The sequence below is a fragment of the Notolepis coatsorum genome (genome assembly GCF_963971535.1).
Source record: "Notolepis coatsorum genome assembly, chromosome: 11".
Lineage (NCBI taxonomy): Eukaryota > Metazoa > Chordata > Actinopteri > Aulopiformes > Paralepididae > Notolepis > Notolepis coatsorum.
In genome coordinates, this window is record NC_140175.1 from 63,439,686 (window position 1) to 63,459,445 (window position 19,760).

The window sequence follows — 19,760 nt, forward strand, 5'->3', positions numbered from 1 at the left end:
GACTAGAGAGTTGCTCTCCTCAATTGTGCCTGGCTGGGAGCGAACCAAGACTGCAGTGTGTACGCAAACCAGAGGGGGGAGAGGGAGGGGGGTAGTTCGCACTCAAGGACGGAGCGAGGACGGAGCGGAGCACCCGTTCCTAATGAGAAGTGTTCAGGATAACAGAACATGTGGTGAGGAGGACCTTTAAGAAAGTGAATATCAGGAAGGCAGCAGGACCGGACGGTATCCCCGGCCGCGTCCTAAAAGTCTGTGCCGACCAATTGGCCCCGGTATTCACTGACATATTCAACCTGTCCTTAGAACAGGCTGTCATCCCCACCTGTCTGAAGAAGTCCACCATTATCCCTGTACCCAAAAAATCCACGCCCACTTGCCTCAAGGACTATCGCCCTGTAGCTCTCACCTCCATAGCCATGAAGTGCTTTGAGAAGCTTGTGAAGGGCTACATCTGTTCCTCCCTCCCCATCAACCTGGACCCCCTGCAATTTGCATATCGCCCCAACAGGTCCACGGAGGACACCATAGCCCATGTGCTGCACACAGCAGCATCACACCTGGACAAGAGGCAGGGGAACTATGTGAGAATGCTATTCATCGACTACAGCTCAACATTCAATACCATAGTCCCCTTCAAACTCGTAGCCAAGCTCAGAGACCTGGGCTTGAACTATGACCTCTGCCAGTGGGTCTTGGACTTCCTGACGGGAAGACCCCAGGTGGTGAGAGCAGGCAACTGCACCTCCTCATCCATCACCCTCAACACAGGGGCCCCCCAGGGCTGTGCTCTGAGTCCCCTCCTCTACTCGCTGTACACACATGACTGTGTGGCACAGCGGAACAACAACACAATCATCAAGTTTGCTGATGACACAGTAGTAGTGGGCCTGATCTCTGCAAATGACGAGAGGGCCTACCTGGAAGAGGTAGAGGATCTGGCGCGGTGGCAGGAGAACTGTGTCACAAACAGGTGGTTTCTGACAAATAGGGAGTCCACACGTGATGCCAAGTTAACAAAATAATTTATTTAAACCTATCTAAACAAACAATAATTGGATAAACAACAAACAAGTGTATATCAGAATTGACAAAGGATCCAAAGTTGGTTTGCTTGGTGGCTGATACAACCTGTCCTGGTAGATGGGAAAAGCAGAAAGAGGGGTTAGACAGGGGAAACATATATACTGTGAGTGTGCAGGCAGCTCTCTGCACTGCACAGGTGAGGGTAATTATGTTAATGACCTACCCACTCTACCATGCTCTCTGAGTCAGAAGACTCCCCATTTGCAGGTAGAGTGGGGGTCGTCACACCCTCCCCCTAAAGAAAAGGGTTCTACCCTTTTAACAAGTTACCTTTTATTTTACAAACAAGCTAACCCAAACCCAAATGTAACTAATATTACTTTATTCAACAGTTGTTCTAACCCTAAACACAAATCACAACCTGTTTAACCCTTTTAACCATTCCCCTCACTGCCTCCACTCCTGCAACATAGGCACCTAGGAAGCAATTTAAGAGAGCAGGAGACAGTATAGGGATTAGGGAACAGACAAAATAAGGGTCACACATTAGATAACAGGACATACAAATTTCAAAATACAAATGTCTCAAAAACATTTGTCAAAAAAATCTACAGAGCTAAATGGCGTTTCCAACCAAATTATCAAGCCTACCCCACATTGATTAAGGGTTTCGGCCTCTTTGTGCATTATCCAAATTAGCCCTATGCTTATACAGCAGTCAAAGAATTAAGGCCAACATGTAAAGGGATAATACACCACACAATGAAACACCATCAAATTGGTGGCACTCCAGCTCACGACCAAGCCTGTTGGCCAGTTTATTACAGGGTTGTGCAGCTTCAACCAGGGCATGCCGACAACAATGTGATTATGGGGGGAATTAGTGACGTGGAAGTGGATGACCTCGCTATGATTCCCTGAGAGCAGCAGGCATAGGGGTCTGGTGTGGCGAGTAATCCGCGAGAGAAGCTTCCCGTTTAGACCGTGAGCATCGCGGGGAATAGGCAAAATGTCAGTAGCAATACGGAAGTGAGACACTACCCCAGCGTCGATGAGATTTTCGTCGGCGCCTGAATCGACCAGCGCGGACAGCGGAAACGATTGGCCGTTGTAACACAGCGTGGCACTGAATTGCATGTTTGGACCGGAGCTGGGAGCATAATTTGGGCTCGAACATGCCCCCAGCATTACTGTCGAGCCGGAACGTTTGGGGCGAATCGGATATGAAGCGAGGGAGTCGCCAAGTTGACCGCAATACAGGCATGCCCCCGTCTGGAGTCTGTGACGACGTTCGCTGGGAGGGAGGTGAGAGCGGTCTAGCTCCATGGGCTCAGAGGGGCTGTGCTCGGCGCGGACGGCGCGCTTGGAGGGAGGAGAGCGAGACGAGCTGGGCAATGGAGGACGAGCACCGCTAGCTTTATCACGGCGGCGTTCGCGAAGACGCGTGTCCAGTTCTCTGGCTAAATTAATTAGCTCATCCAGGGAAGACGGTTTCTCGTTAGACGACAATTCATCCTTTAGGACGTCGCTGAGGCCTTGGCGAAAAGCCCCTCGTAACGGCGTGTCATTCCACTCTGAACCCGCTGCTAGGATACGGAATTCAACTGCATATTCGCTCATGCTGCGATTACCTTGGCGGATTGTGAACAAGCCGGCAGTACTATTCGAGCCCCCAGGAGTATGGTCGAAGACTTTGCGCATGTCGCCGATATATGCAGAGTATGAATCGCAGAGGGGGGACCGACTGAAGTGAAGAGCGGTTGCCGATTCTAACGCGGGACCTTTGAGCAGACCCGACGGTACGAGACTTTAGACTTATCACTTAGGAAGGTTTGTGGCTGTTGGCCGAATACTAATGAACATTGAAAAATAAAGGCACGACACTTAGAGACGTCTCCGTCATAACGCTCTGGTGCTGGGACATGGGGCTCCCTGTGCGGGGGCACAACAGGTGGGGCGTCTAGCTGGGCAGAGACGTAAGCGTCAAAAAGCGTTGTCTGTCTCACTCCACGGAGCTGAGAGTGAGAGCGCGGAGTTGGCAATGGTTTCGTCCAGTAATTGTGAGTGTTGATTTACCAGAATGGCGTGTCCATTGAGGACGGTCTGGAATTCCCTCCATTCTCCGGGCTCCTGTGGTGCTGGATTCGACATCTGGTCGGAGTGTTCTGTTAGGATGGGGTTTGGCGGAGCCCAATAGCAGAACACAGGAGGAGAGAGAATGGAGCGTTTTACGGTGGTTTAATGTTACTCCCCAAGCATACAGGTTTACAGAGTATGCAGACATGTGCAACAGGTACAAGAATGTATTATAGGTGAGAGCAGGAGCACTCCTTGTGTAGCACGGGGCAACAGGTACAGGAGAGTGCCATAGATGAGAGCATGTTTGCGGACGACACAGTGGTGGTGGGGCTGATCTCGGACAACGACGAGAAGGCCTACCGGGAGGAGGTTGAGGTACTGGAACGCTGGTGCCAGGACAACAGCCTGCTCCTGAACATTGGTAAAACTAAGGAGCTGATCGTGGATTTTAGGAGGAGACAGCAGGAGACACACACACCACTGAGGATAAACGGGGCTACCGTGGACAGGGTGAGCAGCTTCAAGTACCTGGGGGTCCACATCTCAGAGGATCTGACATGGACAACACACATAGACTCAGTCGTAAAAAAGGCGAAGCAGCGCCTCTACCACCTGAGACAGTTAAGGAAGTTCAGAGTATCTGGGAAGATACTCCAGTCCTTCTACTCCGGAGCTGTAGAGAGCATCTTGACTGGAAACATCACTGCCTGGTATGGAAACAGCACGGCGGAGGACAAGAAGGCCCTACAGAGAGTGGTGCGCTCAGCCGAGCGTACCACGGGTATTGCACTACCTCCCCTGCAGGTCCTATACAACAAGAGGTGAAAATCCAGAGCCTGCAGAAAAATGAAAGACCCTCACCACCCCAACAACAGCCTATTCATGCTGCTGCGGTCAGGCGAACGCCTGCGAACACCAGCAACTAGGACAGAGAGACTTCGGCTCAGCTTCTTCCCCCAGGCCATCAGAGCCTTGAACACTAAACTCTCCACACACAAGAACACATGAGCACACACACAACACACACACTGTACTGTACACGGTCACACACTAGCAGCCACTTTAACATGAGTACACACACACTCATGCTGCACACGCTCACACTTATGGCCACTTTACAAAAGGAAAGGTCATTTTAAGAATAGTATAGTATAACTTGAGATTGTATAATATAGCATTGTATAACAGTGTACATAAAGAACCAGTGCCTCATCCGTAGCTAACAGTGTATTGCACTACCTCAGGACCTAGCATGTCCTACCATGCTCTGTAAATAACTCATGTACATATACCGATATGCCCTACTTTGTTTACTTGTTTATTGCACAATGTCGTTCTATTGGATTCTTATTATATATTACTATTGTATTATGCACATCGTTGCGGGCAAGACCCCCCGCATTTCATTGTATACTTGTATGCCGTGACAAATAAAACTCTTGACTTGACTTGACTTGACATGTGAAGGGGTAATAGGCGAGAGCAGGAGCACTCCTTGTGCAGCATGGGACGTCCAGGTAGGAGGTGTACTGGAGCGGAGGTCCTGGGCATATAGAGAACAAGGGTTAGGACAAGGTATAACAACAAGGACAGGTTTGCAAGGCTAGGGTTTGTCGTCGTACCTAGGAAGCTAGTTTAACACTCCGACGAGGGTAGAGCAGGATCTGCGGGCTGAAGTATCCTCTCGCTGATGAGGGAATCCGTCACAGCCGTGTTGATTGATGTACTGGCAGTGTGAACGGATGCTGCCCATATAAGGGTGTGAGAGGATGAGGGGTGGGGGAAGCTTCCGCCGTGATGGTGAGGAAGGAGGAGGAGGGGTGAAGAAGGCTCTTGCCGTGATTATAACAAAAGCGACTTACAAGTTTTCTAGCAGGAAGGGTACAACTCTATCAGCTGAGTAACAATGTTCATCAAAGTGTTAAAACTTGAGTGCTACAGTGTCGAGTGTATGTTAGTATATTAGGAAGAGTGCATGACAGTAGAGGACAGTAAGGAGGTTCGTTTTTTTTATTTTATTTTAACACTTTATCCAACAATGGCTCACTGTTTATATTCACATTTCCACCTAAATACATACTAGTTTTCTATTGTTGTTCTATAGTCTACAAACTCAAAACGTTTCCTACCTCATAAAACATTAGCAAAGGCAAATTTGTTTTGCTCTCATCATGTGTATATCCCTGTATATCACTTTCGGTTTTGGTGAAGTTGTAATGAGTCCAACCTCCTTTGATTGACAAGCAGTGGGCTTGTTCGATTTTGAGGGAGATCGTATCCAATAAATTTGAAGCACATGGGCATGTTTACATGCCTCCAGTGCACTCTTTTTGTGTTATACAACACCCCTATGCTAGTGGCGTGTTTGTGCGTCCTTGTGCACATGCTGGAAGGACACGTGATAATATATTTTAATCTGTTTCAATCTGTTTTGGGATTGCTTCTCACTCTTCAGCGTTGGAAGAGTCCATCTGAACAGACTGGGTAGCCGTATGCTAGCAGCTAACTTGCAGGGGAGCATGTCTATGTTCCCCGGGTCATATGTTCCCTGGGTCCTATGTTCCCTGATTGATTGATTGATTGATTGATTGATTGATTGATTGAACATTTTAGACCACCAGCCCTGATTCCAAACTCTAACCTTAACCAACTTCGAAAGAGGGCCTAAGCTTAACCAGTTCGAAACAAGGCGGACATTAATAATTAATAAAATAATAAAAATTTATAAATTTTTCAATCAATTAATCAATCAATCGGGGAACATAGGACCCGGGGAACATAGGGATGATCCCACTTGCAGCATGCTGTACAGTCCTCTTCACGTGATTGACTGTTAACACCCCCCCCCCCCCCCTCACTGGAATAATCTCCATCTTCTTTTCCAGTTTTGCTTCCAGTGCTAGCCCACCCTACTGTTCTCCCCTGGCATCGACACCTTCACAGGTTCATCAGCCTATTCAGACTGCTGTTCCAAATAGGGATATTCCGATACTGAACGAGTTTATTAATCTCAAAAGGCTTGGATTTTGTGTTTCTTCAAATTGTACTTTTATCAGCAGTCCAAGGACCTCAGTCCGGGGTGGAGGACTGTATTTTAATTTACCGACCCCCTGGTTCTAATAGTGTTGCCTTTTTCTCTTATCCTCCCTATTTAAACAGAGTGCACTTACCTCTCACAGCCACAGGGCACCAGTCTTACATAGTGCAGCTTTAAGTATATTCCCAAAATGTATTATATGATATAAAAGTATTTTAAACCTAGACTAGACCTAATGTGAACAGGAAACCGGCTTGATATGATATTAAGATTATGAGATTCCCAACTGCACAAGTCTATTTTTGTCACCCACTTTCAGATATGCCAGTACACTGCTGGTCTCACATAGCTCTGGCCCACACAGCCTGGGCTTCAGTAGGCTGCTGGTCTCACATAGCTCTGGCCCACACAGCCTGGGCTTCAGTACGCTGCTGGTCTCACATAGCTCTGGCCCACACAGCCTGGGCTTCAGTACGCTGCTGGTCTCACATAGCTCTGGCCCACACAGCCTGGGCTTCAGTAGGCTGCTGGTCTCACATAGCTCTGGCCCACACAGCCTGGGCTTCAGTAGGCTGCTGGTCTCACATAGCTCTGGCCCACACAGCCTGGGCTTCAGTAGGCTGCTGGTCTCACATAGCTCTGGCCCACACAGCCTGGGCTTCAGTACGCTGCTGGTCTGACATAGCTGTGGCCAATGGAGCAAGGCACACGCACACAAAAAACAACAACTTAATAGTAGAAGTGTCTGGTAGAACGGACTGCTTTTCCATCCATACACGTAGCAACATCTGGCTTGTGGCTGCGATAACTTCCCAGCATGCTAGGCGGCGTTCCCATCCACGTATCAAACTCAGTTCCTACTCTATCTCTCTCTCTCAGACTTCCCAAGAGAAAGTGCTTCATACTGTCTGTGTTTACACCCAGGAGGTTGCTTCCCCTGTGGCTGTCCCACTGTCTGTCTACACTGCAGCCCACCAGAAGACTCCACAGACGGGCTTGGCAGAGAGGCTGTGGTTTGCTCCGGCTCTCCCATGATCAAAAGAAGAGCATTCCGCCACGCCTGCTTCTAGACGAGGGGGCGTTCTCTTCTCAGCTGCCTCACAGCAGCTAATGGTGGGTATCTGAGTTATATTTTAATGAATGAATGAATGAGTCATTGCATTTATACAGCACTTTTCTAGACACTCAAAAAAAGCTTAGCAATGTAGAACTTAAATTGCCTCCTCCTTGCCAACTTTGGGCTACGTGGGCTCAATGGCTGCCAGACACTGGCACCAGGGACACGTCACGCTACACAATGGCTGAACGGCTCAGGAGACAAGGATTGATATCCGCTAATTAAGGGGAGGGATACTCTGCAATGGACGCACTGGGTTCTTTAACGTCCAAATTCCATTGGGACCTTGGCTTAATGTCTTGTCTAGCAGCAATCGGACAGAACTGTGTCATGGATGTGAAATGTTTTTCTCGCTGAGATTGAACTGGCCTGGCACAAAAGTGCCATGCCTGTCAGCCACCACTAGGGGCAGAGAGGCGAAACAGGTGTGAGTGAGCGAGTGAGTGAGTGAGTGAGTGAGTGAGTGAGTGAGTGAGTGAGTGAGTGAGTGAGTGAGTGAGTGAGTGAGTGAGTGAGTGAGTGAGTGAGTGAGTGAGTGAGTGAGTGAGTGAGTGAGTGAGTGAGTGGGTGAGTGAGTGAGTGATCCCACAATGCTGGTAATAGAGGTGTAAACAATAGTTCTTTAGCTGTTTTTCTTTCCTTCACATAATTACTGACAAGGCTTTCTTTTGCCATACAGTAATCACTGAGTCATTTCTAGATGGCAACAGAACCTCAGAGGTAACCTTACACTAGCAGTTTAAATGTCCTGCTGTGATTATGATTGAGAAGATATCTTGTAGGCTACTGACATACTGTAGCACATTTAGTGGCAACTAGAAACACTGTTGGTCTCTCTCTCTCTCTCTCTCTCTCTCTCTCTCTCTCTCTCTCTCTCTCTCTCTCTCTCTCTCTCTCTCTCTCTCTCTCTCTCTCTCTCTCTCTCTCTCTCTCTCTCTCTCTCTCTCTCTCTCTCTCTCTCTCTGATCTCTCTCTCACCTTGTGTATGTGTGTGTCAGTGGTGTTTTGATGTCTGTGTGACTGCCTCTGGTGTGTGTGTGTGTGTGTGTGTGTGTGTGTGTGTGTGTGTATGTGTGTGTGTGTGTGTGTGTGTGTGTGTGTGTGTGTGTGTGTGTGTTGGTGTGTATTTCTCCGTATCTGTGTCTGTGTGTTCGACCACTCCATTGTTCACTCCATTGTCACACACACACACACACACACACACACACACACACACACACACACACACACACACACACACACACACACACACACACACACACACACACACACACTCTCCCAGCTCTCTTCCTCTCTTGCCCCTTCCTCATCTCTCACCCCCCCCCCCTCTCCCTCTATCTCTCTCACACACACACACACACACACACACACACACACACACACACACACACACACACACACACACACACACACACACACACACACACACACACTTCATTTTTTATTTAATTTTTAAGTTAATCGTGAGTTAAAAAAAATAGTGTCGTTAATAGAATCGGCGTGAACAGTATGTGTCTTTTGGTGTTGGGGATGGTTTCATGATGCTTTATAGCTCTCAACAAGGCCGTCAGGAAGTCACTGGGCTTAACTAGAGCGCTACTCTGCTAACCACTGTGACACACAGAGAGAGAGAGAGAGAGAGAGAGAGAGAGAGAGAGAGAGAGAGAGAGAGAGAGAGAGAGAGAGAGAGAGAGAGAGAGAGAGAGAGAGAGAGAGAGAGAGAGAGAGAGAGAGAGAGAGAGAGAGAGAGAGAGAGAGAGACACGCGCGTACATACAGCCACAGAGACACAGAAACAGAGCTACGACACTGCTAATGCAACTCTCCATGGGTAAGACTTTCATTCACTTGTTTATCACACAGTTTATAGACTGTTAAAGACTTGTTTGTATGTTTTAGTGGGTAAATGTATGGATATAAAGTTAGTTTGATCTATCTGAATGGAGTCTGTCTGGCTTGTGTTTGGGGCTGTGCTACACTAGCGAGATGGTCCCACAGAGAGTTGTAGTGGGGTTACTATAGTCTGTCTTAGATTCCCTCATAGGTTTTACAGACTATTTGGTAAATACATGGATGTAGAGTATGCTATGTTGCTCTGTTGTATTTGACTTTTCATAGACTGGATGATAAACCCATTTTCCAAAAAGAATCATGGTATATCATCTTTTGGTAATTATGATGATGGTAGTGACCCAAAAGATGATGGAAATACCATGATATTACCATCTGTATCATGGTTTGAATTGGAATTTGCTGTGGTATTATTAACAGAAGTTGTACCATTGTGATACATAACATTTACCACAGCAGTACCGTGATACATGATTTATGCTATGATTTATGTACCATGGTAAAACTTTGTGCTTCATCGTACTACCATGATACTTCTTTTTTGTAAGGGTGTAAAGTTGAAGGAGAATTGTTAAACTCCTGACTTCTCCCAGCAGCCAGTCTCTGTACAGTACATTACAAACATATTGATGTAAAGTGTTTTTAATTTGTTTTAAGGGAAGCTGTTAAACCCAGCTGGCTAAACTGAACATGATGTTGCCAAGGAGCTATGATGGTGTACATCTGTCTTATGTAACTCTTTATACTTTTTATTTGTATTTATTTGTATTATTTGATTTGATTGATAACCCCATACATTATACATGTACACATTATACATGTACATACATATTATACATGTACATACACATTATACATGTACATACACATTATACAGGTACACATTGGTGCAATGGTAGTGCAATGCTCGCCCCCGCCCCCCTCCCACACACAGACTATGTGTGCATACTAAAACAACTCTGTTTTCCTGAGGGAATAGTATTGTTGGGATGGCTGGGATCCTTTATGATTCTCTTACCAGGCCTTAGTCCTACACAGCCTGGTATAGATGTCCTGCAGGTTCACGTTCAACCCATCGTATCGCTCTCTGCAGGGCCTTGTGGTCCTGTATGATGCTGCTCCCGTACCAGGCAGTGGTGCTCTCTGACAGGATGCTCTCTATGGTGTATGTATAAAGGTTATTTAGTATTACAGATAGTTAGGTGATAAAGGCTCCTTCTTCACCAAGCTGTCAATGTTTGTTGTCCATGTTAGGTCCTCTGAGATGTGTGAATATATTGGTATCGGTTGATATCGGTATCGGAAATGAAGAGTTGGACAATATCGGTATATCGGATATCGGTAAAAAAGCCAATATCGAACATCCCTATTAAAAATGTTGTCAGAAACATATTTTAGGATCAACTTCCGGTAGAAAAGAGAAGATTTACGAGCAAAACCGCAACATTTTGTACTGTACACGCACGTTTTTAAATATATATTCATGCGCACGTACATGCACGTTAACTATGGCGATTGTGGCTGCAACTCTAAATGACTCGTTTCAAGAGGGAGGCTTCTTGTCACAGCTGAACAGCAGAAAAGGTACAATGCACATATTTAACATAATTATCAGTGTGGGAACAACCCCTCGTCCTGTAAAAACAATGCAGGCAATTTTCACAATAGGGCCCCTTTAAATGCCTAGTGAAATAAGATGAGCAACAACTGCTTCAAAAACCAGTAAACACACTCATCTTTAGAGCATCAGGTAAAGTCTTTGTAAGTCAGAATGGACATTTGGGGTTGAATGAATGGGCTAATTCATATCATGTTGCAATGTCACCACGTCAGTTGGCCCACACAACTACACAGAGAGTTGGACGATGTTCCACTGTCAAACATCTCTGCCCTGGGTGGCGGCTACGTGGTGCAGTGGGCAAGGCGCTCACCACAAATACTGGAGACGCTGGGTTCGCCTGTTCGAGCCCAGCGCTCCACATTGCTTTCAGTTTAGCTGGTCGTCCGTACTAATACACATTGGCAGTATTAGGGGGTGGGAAACTGATGGGTGGGGATCGAGCGTTGTGGACAGCGACTCCTACAGGTCGGTTGGTGCGCCTGCGCAGTAGAATCAGGAAGCGATGGGGGCGGCGCCCCTCCAAAGCGCAGACCCCTGACGCTGAAAGATCGTGCCGCGCAGGTGAAAAGATGCGACTGCTGTTACCTCGAGTATCGGAGGGGACTCGTGCTATGTATGACTTAGTCCACATTGCAGCCGGCTTGTGGGAGGCAAGAAACAGCGTTCGAGACAGGGGAGGGTTGAATTGGATGATACGAAATTGGGATGGGAGAAAAATAGAAAAATGGGAGAAAAAGTGGATAAAAAAATAAAACATCTCTGCCCAAAGAGGAAGTAAACTAACCGGTGCTACTTATACTCTTATCAGAAGGATCCGCCCCTTCCTGACAAAATGTAGCGGGGATAATTATGCCCGCCTTGTAGGGGTGAATATGGTGTTCCCTTACCCTGGACGACTGAGGTAACGAAAGGATCTGAGTCCCCGTCCACAATACAATTAGCCTCAGTATCTAGTGTGTAAGTATGTTTGTGCCTATCTTGCTCAATTCAACAGTTAGAACGAATAACAATAGATGTGACGAGGTGGGCTTCAGGATTTAACTCTGACACAGTGGTAACCTGAAGCTGACTCCCACCTAAAAGGACAATATACCTCATGCATAACGCACTTTATGTGAATACTGTAGGCTATACTTCATCAGAGCATATATTTAGCATTTTTAGATTGTATATTAGATTAGATTTAGATTATTAGATTGTATCCTCTTAACTGGCACCCAGACAATCTTTAAACTTGAACTTGAGGACTGCATACTTTTTTTGCAAAACAAAATACTATACTTTATCCTTATAGCACATGCATGAGCCTGGTCTCTTTTGAAAGATAACATTCTGAAGTTTCTGATACAATAGAAAAGAAAGAAAATTTACTTTTAGTGCTAATGAAATAGAGTAACATAGGTCTGAACTTGAGTTGAACTTGAACTTGTGTACTCACGTTTTTCTGTAGTAGTTGCAATATCCAAAGGTATATATCCCAAAAAATTGGTTGAGCCACACTCATTGGTTACAACCCTGTCCAATAATTTTCCAAATGATTGACAGAGCTACAGTAGAGCCTCGGGAGTTGCGGGTGGTAATCGGAAGGAAAAAAAGGTCTGCCGTGTACTTTGGCGCATGCCTCACATATCGGCATGTAACTTGAGAACCGCTGAACGGCAAGACAGGCAACAAATAGGGCTTTAATTAAATATGTATATTGTATTAAAAAATATGCACACCCGAGCCGCTAGACCAGAGGTCAGCAGAGTGGCGCGTCGCACCGGTGGGCAAATTGTTAACAAGACGACCCGGGACCGGGTCGGTGACAGTTAAGAGGATATATTGTAACTATATTTATTGTAGGGCAAATATAACTGAGAGGGCATACATACCCTCATCTCGCACCTTGTTGCCCATATGCACATGTCCAGAGTTAATTATATTGTATATTGTTTACACTGCCTTTTTATATAAAAAAAATTATTCTCCACTGTACTGTAACGTTGCTAGTTTTAGCACCACGTTATTCACGACTCTCGAGGCAGGTTGTTAGTTCTCACTGTACTTCTTTATATATTTATTTTATATTTATTCGAGAATCAGGTATAGCTTCGGTACAAGCGACTCATCCCTACTACTTCCCATGCCCCAAGAGAGCGCACGCTGGGTGCCACACCCACTTATACCTTCCCCATAGGTCAGCCCCTGTCCCCTAGAGACTATGTCAACCCACGGCTCGCACGACCAATAGCGTACAGAGTGACAGCTCGGCTGACCAACCGACCCAAATCCCAGGGTCGCTACAGTACTATAATTCTGTGACCTGTACCTGTATGTCTTCTACTACCTGTACTTCCCCTCCCCATACTGCTATGATGCCTGAATTTACCCAAGGGTATCAATAAAGGAATATCTTATCTTATCTTATATATTGTGCTCAACTCTCAACAGTGTTAGGTAAAGCATAAACCCTCCCTCCCCAGGTCTAGCAGGATAGGTGAGACACCCCTACTCCAAGGTAAACCTAAATCACAAAACACCTGAGATGTTAGTTCAATTTATCAAAATGAAATATACTCATAGAAAATAGAATCAACACTCAACATGAAAATAGTTACATTTCGTTACTTGCTTCGCGTTCTGCTCACTATGGGATATTACCACGTTACTTTGAAAGATTCCGCTACATGCACTTTACACTTGTCTGGCCACGCCCCTGTCCGCCCATATGCATATAGGCGAGGGGTGTGACCGTACTTCCGCCTTCCCGTTTCTTTCGCTTCAGGAAATGCTTGCTATACGCACATGGCAAGCAAGTGGCATTTAGCTTAGTTAGTTTTTGTGGTTGCTATTTTTTGGATCCCAAGAATCACCACCCGGACCTGGGAAGTATTTCTCTTGGCTCCACCTGTGATTCTCCGTTGCGACCTCCTCTGTGCGCCGCGGGGGTTCCCTAGTCCCACGTTCATGGCGAGAGGGTGAGCCCCGCGGGCGGGCGGAGCAGGGTGCGCACCGCCCGGAGACCGTTGAGTGCCCCTCTTCAGTGAGGAGGCCCCCCGGCTCCGGCGTCCCCTCCAGCTCCAGGGATGACTTGCAGCGCAAGCTCTCCGCTGCTGCTTGCCCCCGCCATTCGGTGCATGGTGAGCGGCTGTGGCAGGTGGTCTGGCGGCTCCACCAGCACTCCCTCCTCCCAACCTCCGGTGGCAAACGGTGCATAGTGTGGTGCCGCTCGGAAGCCGTCGAGCACCCCTCACTCGTGAGAGAGGTAGCTCTGGCGTCGACATCAAACGGACCCCCGACAAGAGCGGGCGCTGTCTCTCTGATGGCGGACGATTGCGGCACAAGGTCTCCGCCTGCTTGCTCCCGCCGTTAAGAGCGGTGGTGAAGCGAGCAGGGCGGGTGGTCGGTAGTAGGAGGAAGAGTCGGCCCCGGGGTTCAAGTCCCTCCGGTTTCTGCGGAAATGCTGGTGCCGGAGTGGGCCCTGCGCCCCCTACCATCACGTCCCAGAATCTTGCATGGAGGGGGCGGGGGTTTCATCTTTGATGCCTCGCTGGCGAAGTCAGGGTTCAATTAGAGCCCCGATTTAAAATGTTAACAAATTTTTTCAGTCTCTTAATGACTTAAAACGAGATGAGATGAGTCACTGGGAGATGTCTTCGGATGGCAGGGAATGTTTCTTCTCCCATAGTAGTCTAACAGTGCGATAAATGCTCCCATCGCTGTGTGTGTGTTCCAGTCTGTATGTGTGTGTGTGTTCCAGTCTGTATATGTGTGTGCGTGTGTTCCAGTCTGTATGTGTGTGTGTGTGTGTGTGTGTTAGGCTAGTGGTGGCACGGTACATCGGTACAGCCTATCTCCCTCAAATCCTGCGTCTGTCCAGACAACAGGTAACACTCACTCTTCTTCAATCCAAAACGAATGCACAGTTCAGTCTTTTCCGTGATTGTCTTTCATCTTCTGTAATCGATACTATCGGAACGGTAATGACCACGACTGTAGTAACGTACTCACTTGAAATTACCGCACGTGCCGATAAAGGCGCGAAAGCTATACTTGACGTGAAACACTATACTTGCCGGTATAGTATGTACCGGTAGTTACTAAAGTTTAGCTTATTAAAACTTCATCAAAACGTCCACATAATATTTACGTCTGCTTCTTTCTTCAGCAATGTAATTCGTCTCCTAGAAACTCACTGTACTAACGAAGCCTCTGATGCTCTCAGTCCATGTCCTTTCCCGAAACTAACTAAGCGACTTACATCAACAGAGATGACTGTTGATTGGACGAGAAGTCCAATGGATGGCTTCTTTTTGTAAGGGATACAAATATTTTGTTATTCTATCATTCGATCTCTACATTCAGTGAGACTATTATGAACAGGTACATTGTCCTATCACGATCTAGAGTCTACTGCAATGCACTGCTTGCTGGTCTACCAACCACCGCCACCAAGCCACTTCAACTCATTGAGAATGCACCCGCCCGCCTGATCTCCGACCTACCAGTCAGCCCATGTTACCCCACTTCTTAGGGACCTGCACTGGCTCCCCATCGCCGCACGAATCCGCTTCAAGGTCCTCGACCTGGCATATCGCGCAGCAAAGGGAACAGCTCCCGCCTACCTCCGGTCAATGGTCTCTAACTACACACCCTCAAGACCCCTCCACTCTGCATCTTCTGGCCGCCTTAGACCCACTCCGGGAGGGTCATCAAAGAGAGACCGCCTATTTTCGGTCCTTGCTCCACAATGGTGGAACGAACTTCCCACCACAGTTAGGACCAACCAATCTTTCGCCGTTGACTAAAAACACACTTCTTCAATCAATATCTTACTACCTTTCTTACTGTCCTCTACTATTTGGCACTCTTCCTTATACTAACACGTCTCTACTACTATGCACTCAACTCCGTAGCACACAAGTTTCAACACTTTGATGAACATTGTTACACAGCTGAAAGAGTTGTAGTCTACCCTTCCTGCTGATTTGTCGTACAGAATTTGTAAGTCGCTTTGGATAAAAGCGTCAGCTAAATGACTAAATGTAAATGTGAATGTATTATTTCCCTTTAACATATTGAATACAATATTTTAATTGCCCCAATATCTTTTTGTTAGTCTATTTTATAAATATAAACAAAAAATGTGTTGGTTGAAAAAAGTTGCCTTTTTTATTCACTGTCTATGGAAAACGGTGATGAACACAGCCATAAAGGTACTGTTTCCTTATGCAGAAAAGATAGTCCATTTACTTTTCTGATAACTACATCACTGCATAACTCATAAATGTTCAGCCAAGCTTAATATTAGGCTATTTGTACAGCATTCTCTTTCAAACTAATTTGGTCAGGGAGGTCAGTTTCTGTTCCAGTAATAAGACACTTGGGGACAGAGCTGTTCTGCAGGCTGTGTGTGACGTACAGGCTCAGAGGCTGCTGTGCGTAGGGGTGAGCAGTTGGCCTGGAGTCGGCCCAGTGTTTTACTTTGGAGTGCAATTATGATGCTGCATGCCTTTACCATGAATGTACCAGTAAGCAACAACAGTAAAAAAAACAATGAGTTTCAGGTGATATGCAGACTCAGTAGAGTATGCTCCAAGCTCTATGGTGGAATGCATACTATGTGTAGGGGGGTTGTGTGTGTGTGTGTGTGTGTGTGTGTGTGTGTGTGTGTGTGTGTGTGTGTGTGTGTGTGTGTGTGTGTGTGTGTGTGTGTGTGTGTGTGTGTGTGTGTGTGTGTGTGTGTGTGTGTGTGTGTGTGTGTGTGTGTGTGTGTGTGTGTGTGTGTGTGCGTGTGCGTGTGCGTGTGTGTGTGTTGGTGTGTATTTCTCCGTATCTGTGTCTGTGTGTTCGACCACTCCATTGTTCCATTCCAGCGCGGGTTGGAAAGTCCCCCTTGTCTCTTCCTCTGGTCCCCTGCGTGCACGAGTTTGCCTATGTGAGCTAAGGCCGTTGACCAATCACCTGCTCCGTCTGAGGAAGCAGGATGTGATTACCACAGCCAGCGGACCAATGAGGAAGCGGGTCTGGTAGACGAGGGCCCCTTCAGGAAATTATCTGTGAATTTCAGGGTTTCACACCAAACGCCAACCGTCTCTCTACCGAAGCACAGATTGATCTACCTATTGATTTGTTTGTATTATTCTCACTCTATCACTCCATCCATCCATCCATCCATCCATCCATCCATCCATCCATCCATCCATCCATCCATCCATCCATCCATCCATCCATCCATCCATCCATCCATCCATCCATCCATCCATCCACCCATTCATTCATCCATCTGTCTGTCCATTCGTCTGTTCCCTTCCAGTCGTCGATTCATGGCGGGCGTGGTGGTCCTGGTGGTACCGTTACGGTGGTAGGCAACCGGCGTTGGGGTTGTCACCGTCATGTCTGCTCCGTCGCTCAGGAAGAAGAAGTCATTCGTTTTGAACTCCAAACCCAGCGTGAGGATGTGCAGGGAACAGCTCCTGTAAGTCTGGAACCTGTTGTTTTCAGTAATGATTGCCTCAGACCAAAAACCATAGAAGTCCAAAATGTGTTTTCAGAGGATCAATGTTTCCAAACTTGTATTATCTGAAGATGGTACTGTAAATTAGAGTATTGTGCACATCCATAGTTAAAGGCGGTAGAGGTTGAGTACTTTATTATCTAAAGATGGTCAATTAAAGTGTTGTGTTCATTCATAGTTAAAGGTAGTAGAGGTTGAGTTCTTTATTTTCTATAGATGGTAAATTAGAGTGTTGTATTAATTCATATTTAAAGACAGTAGAGGTTGAGTACTCTATCATCTATAGATGGTAAACTAGAGTGTTGTGTTCATTCCTAACTTCACAGTCTGGAGGTGTTCTTGTTGTTCTGGTTGCTCTTTTTTAATCTTGTGTATCTGTTGTCTTGGTTACATATTGGTTTGGTTTTATTTCCTGCTCTTGATCAGGATGTGTCCAGAGTTGTCTCGGTGTAAAACTGTGTAGATTGTAACCACGGCTTACAGGTACACGTTTATTGTCATTGTTCCGGTGCTCAATGTGCAGCTGGAAGTTTTCTTTTGTCTTTTTTTTTGTCTTCTGTCTTGACTTGTTTGTCTATTGGTTTGAATACCAGGCTCTGGGTTAGTTTTTATTTTTAAAGGAAAGAGAGCGTGGCGTTACGTGTGTTTGGACTCTCTCTCCTCTCCTTTTCTGGACTCGGTCGAGGGGTTTTCCTGATCTGGATTATCTGCAGGTTATGACTGATATTAGGATGTATATTGACCACCTACAGTAGACTACATCTCTATTAGGACTGATATTAGGATGTATATCGACCACCTACAGTAGACTACATCTCTATTGTGACTGATATTAGGATGTATATCGACCACCTACAGTAGACTACATCTCTATTATGACTGATATATTAGGATGTATCGACCACCTACAGTAGACTACATCTCTATTATGACTGATATTAGAATGTATATCGACCACCTACAGTAGACTACATCTCTATTATGACTGATATTAGGATGTATATCGACCACCTACAGTCGATGACTACATCTCTATTGCACTTGAAACTGACCATATTATTTGGAGCGGTGGATCCTGCTCGCCTTTTCTATGGCAAATGTAAATTAATGTGAAAGTAAACTTATCAGCAGCTCCAAGATGTGCCTAACATAGCTTTTCCAAACTCATATTGGCTAGTCTCCTACACAGATGTGTCCATATGAGAGACTACATACTGTCAACAATACAGATCTCTGCCGTTTTTCAATTGAGAAGTGATAGTAAGTGAATTCCACTCTTTTGGCTTTGTTATTTTATTTTATCTTATTTTATTTAGATGTTTAGAGTGGGGCTGTCAGTTTATCACGTTAATTAGATTAATTAATTACACAGCAAATTATCGCGTTATGAAAATTAACTAAAAATGTATAAAAACAAATGTAAAATAAAATAAAAAAATGTTTTTATCTCATTAATTCCGTTACAACGTAGAATAAACATTTACAGACTTTTTTTTAATGGCCCATTTGCATGTTCTTGGTATCTGATTCTAGGGACATCTATGGATCTCAGGGAATGTATTCCCAGTGTCAGAAATACTGTGGGCTAGATCCACAAAGAATGGATTGCACGGAGCAAGTTGCACCCTTACTTACAATTCAATATGAATTTAAAATGGGGGACCCAGATGTAAACAAGACGAAAGTCTTTCTCTGGTCTGCATTCCCTTAACAATTGTGTGTATTGAGCCGTACTGTATTGTATACCCATTCTGCAATCTGTTAATAAAATGTTCATTCAATCAATCAATCTGCACGGTAATTGATTGAATGAAAACGTTATTAACAGATTGCAGAATCTGGACACGTGGGGTCCTCAGTGAGTCAGAGCAGAGCACTCGCTATACTCATAATATAACTAGGATAACCTTCGTTATATTTCGTTATAGCTTTGCGCTCTGCTCTATTGGAACACAAGAGTGGAGCAGAGCGGAAAGCCCGACAGATGTACCCATCAGAATACCGGGGAGGATCCGGACCCCCCCCCGCCCCCCCTAGTGAGGGGCGGGAGGGAGACCGGACCCGAACTGTGCGAAGCGGGAACAGTACCTCAAACGCACAGGGTGAGCAGACCGTGGGACTTACCTTCATATAGAAGGGCCCGCGACTACTCTGACGTGCATCCCGCACGCCACCAGGGAACGGACGTGAAGCAAAAAAAAACCTGTCACAGCCCCCAACATCGCGGGGTCGGGGTCAAAAAGCCCCAACCCCGTGGCAAGGCTGTAGCAGCGGGGCACGGAGGAGACCCCAGACCCAGGCCACATCCCGGGGGTCAGGACCCCCTGAAAAAGGGGCCTGGCGAGGTCAACGAGGCCGCGGCATCGAGACCCCACCAGACGGTGACTGGTGACACCACCCCCCACATCGCCAGCGTATCGGACAGGGCCTAAAATAGGTGAAGGCCCTTCTCCCCCTGGCACGCCGCTCCGAAGCGCTCCATGGAGGCTTCCCCCCCACAATGTCGTGGGGCCAGCTGGCGCACCGGGGAGACA

At 46.4% G+C, this 19,760-nt stretch overlaps 1 protein-coding gene across 3 annotated transcripts in view; it reads left to right on the plus strand.

The window, feature by feature from the left end:
* The first annotated feature begins 9,011 nt into the window (after positions 1-9,011).
* The window catches only part of sh3bp2 (SH3-domain binding protein 2), a 69,817-nt gene continuing 59,068 nt past the window's right edge, over positions 9,012-19,760 (plus strand). For 2 of the 3 annotated variants that reach the window (XM_084324312.1, XM_084324315.1), the window contains exon 1: positions 17,082-17,187. In XM_084324312.1, the coding sequence (XP_084180438.1) occupies positions 17,105-17,187 (83 nt within the window). In that variant the 5' untranslated portion in view covers positions 17,082-17,104. Of the gene's footprint in view, positions 9,087-17,081; positions 17,188-19,760 lie in introns of those variants that run through there. The other variant, XM_084324313.1, reaches the window with a different exon arrangement.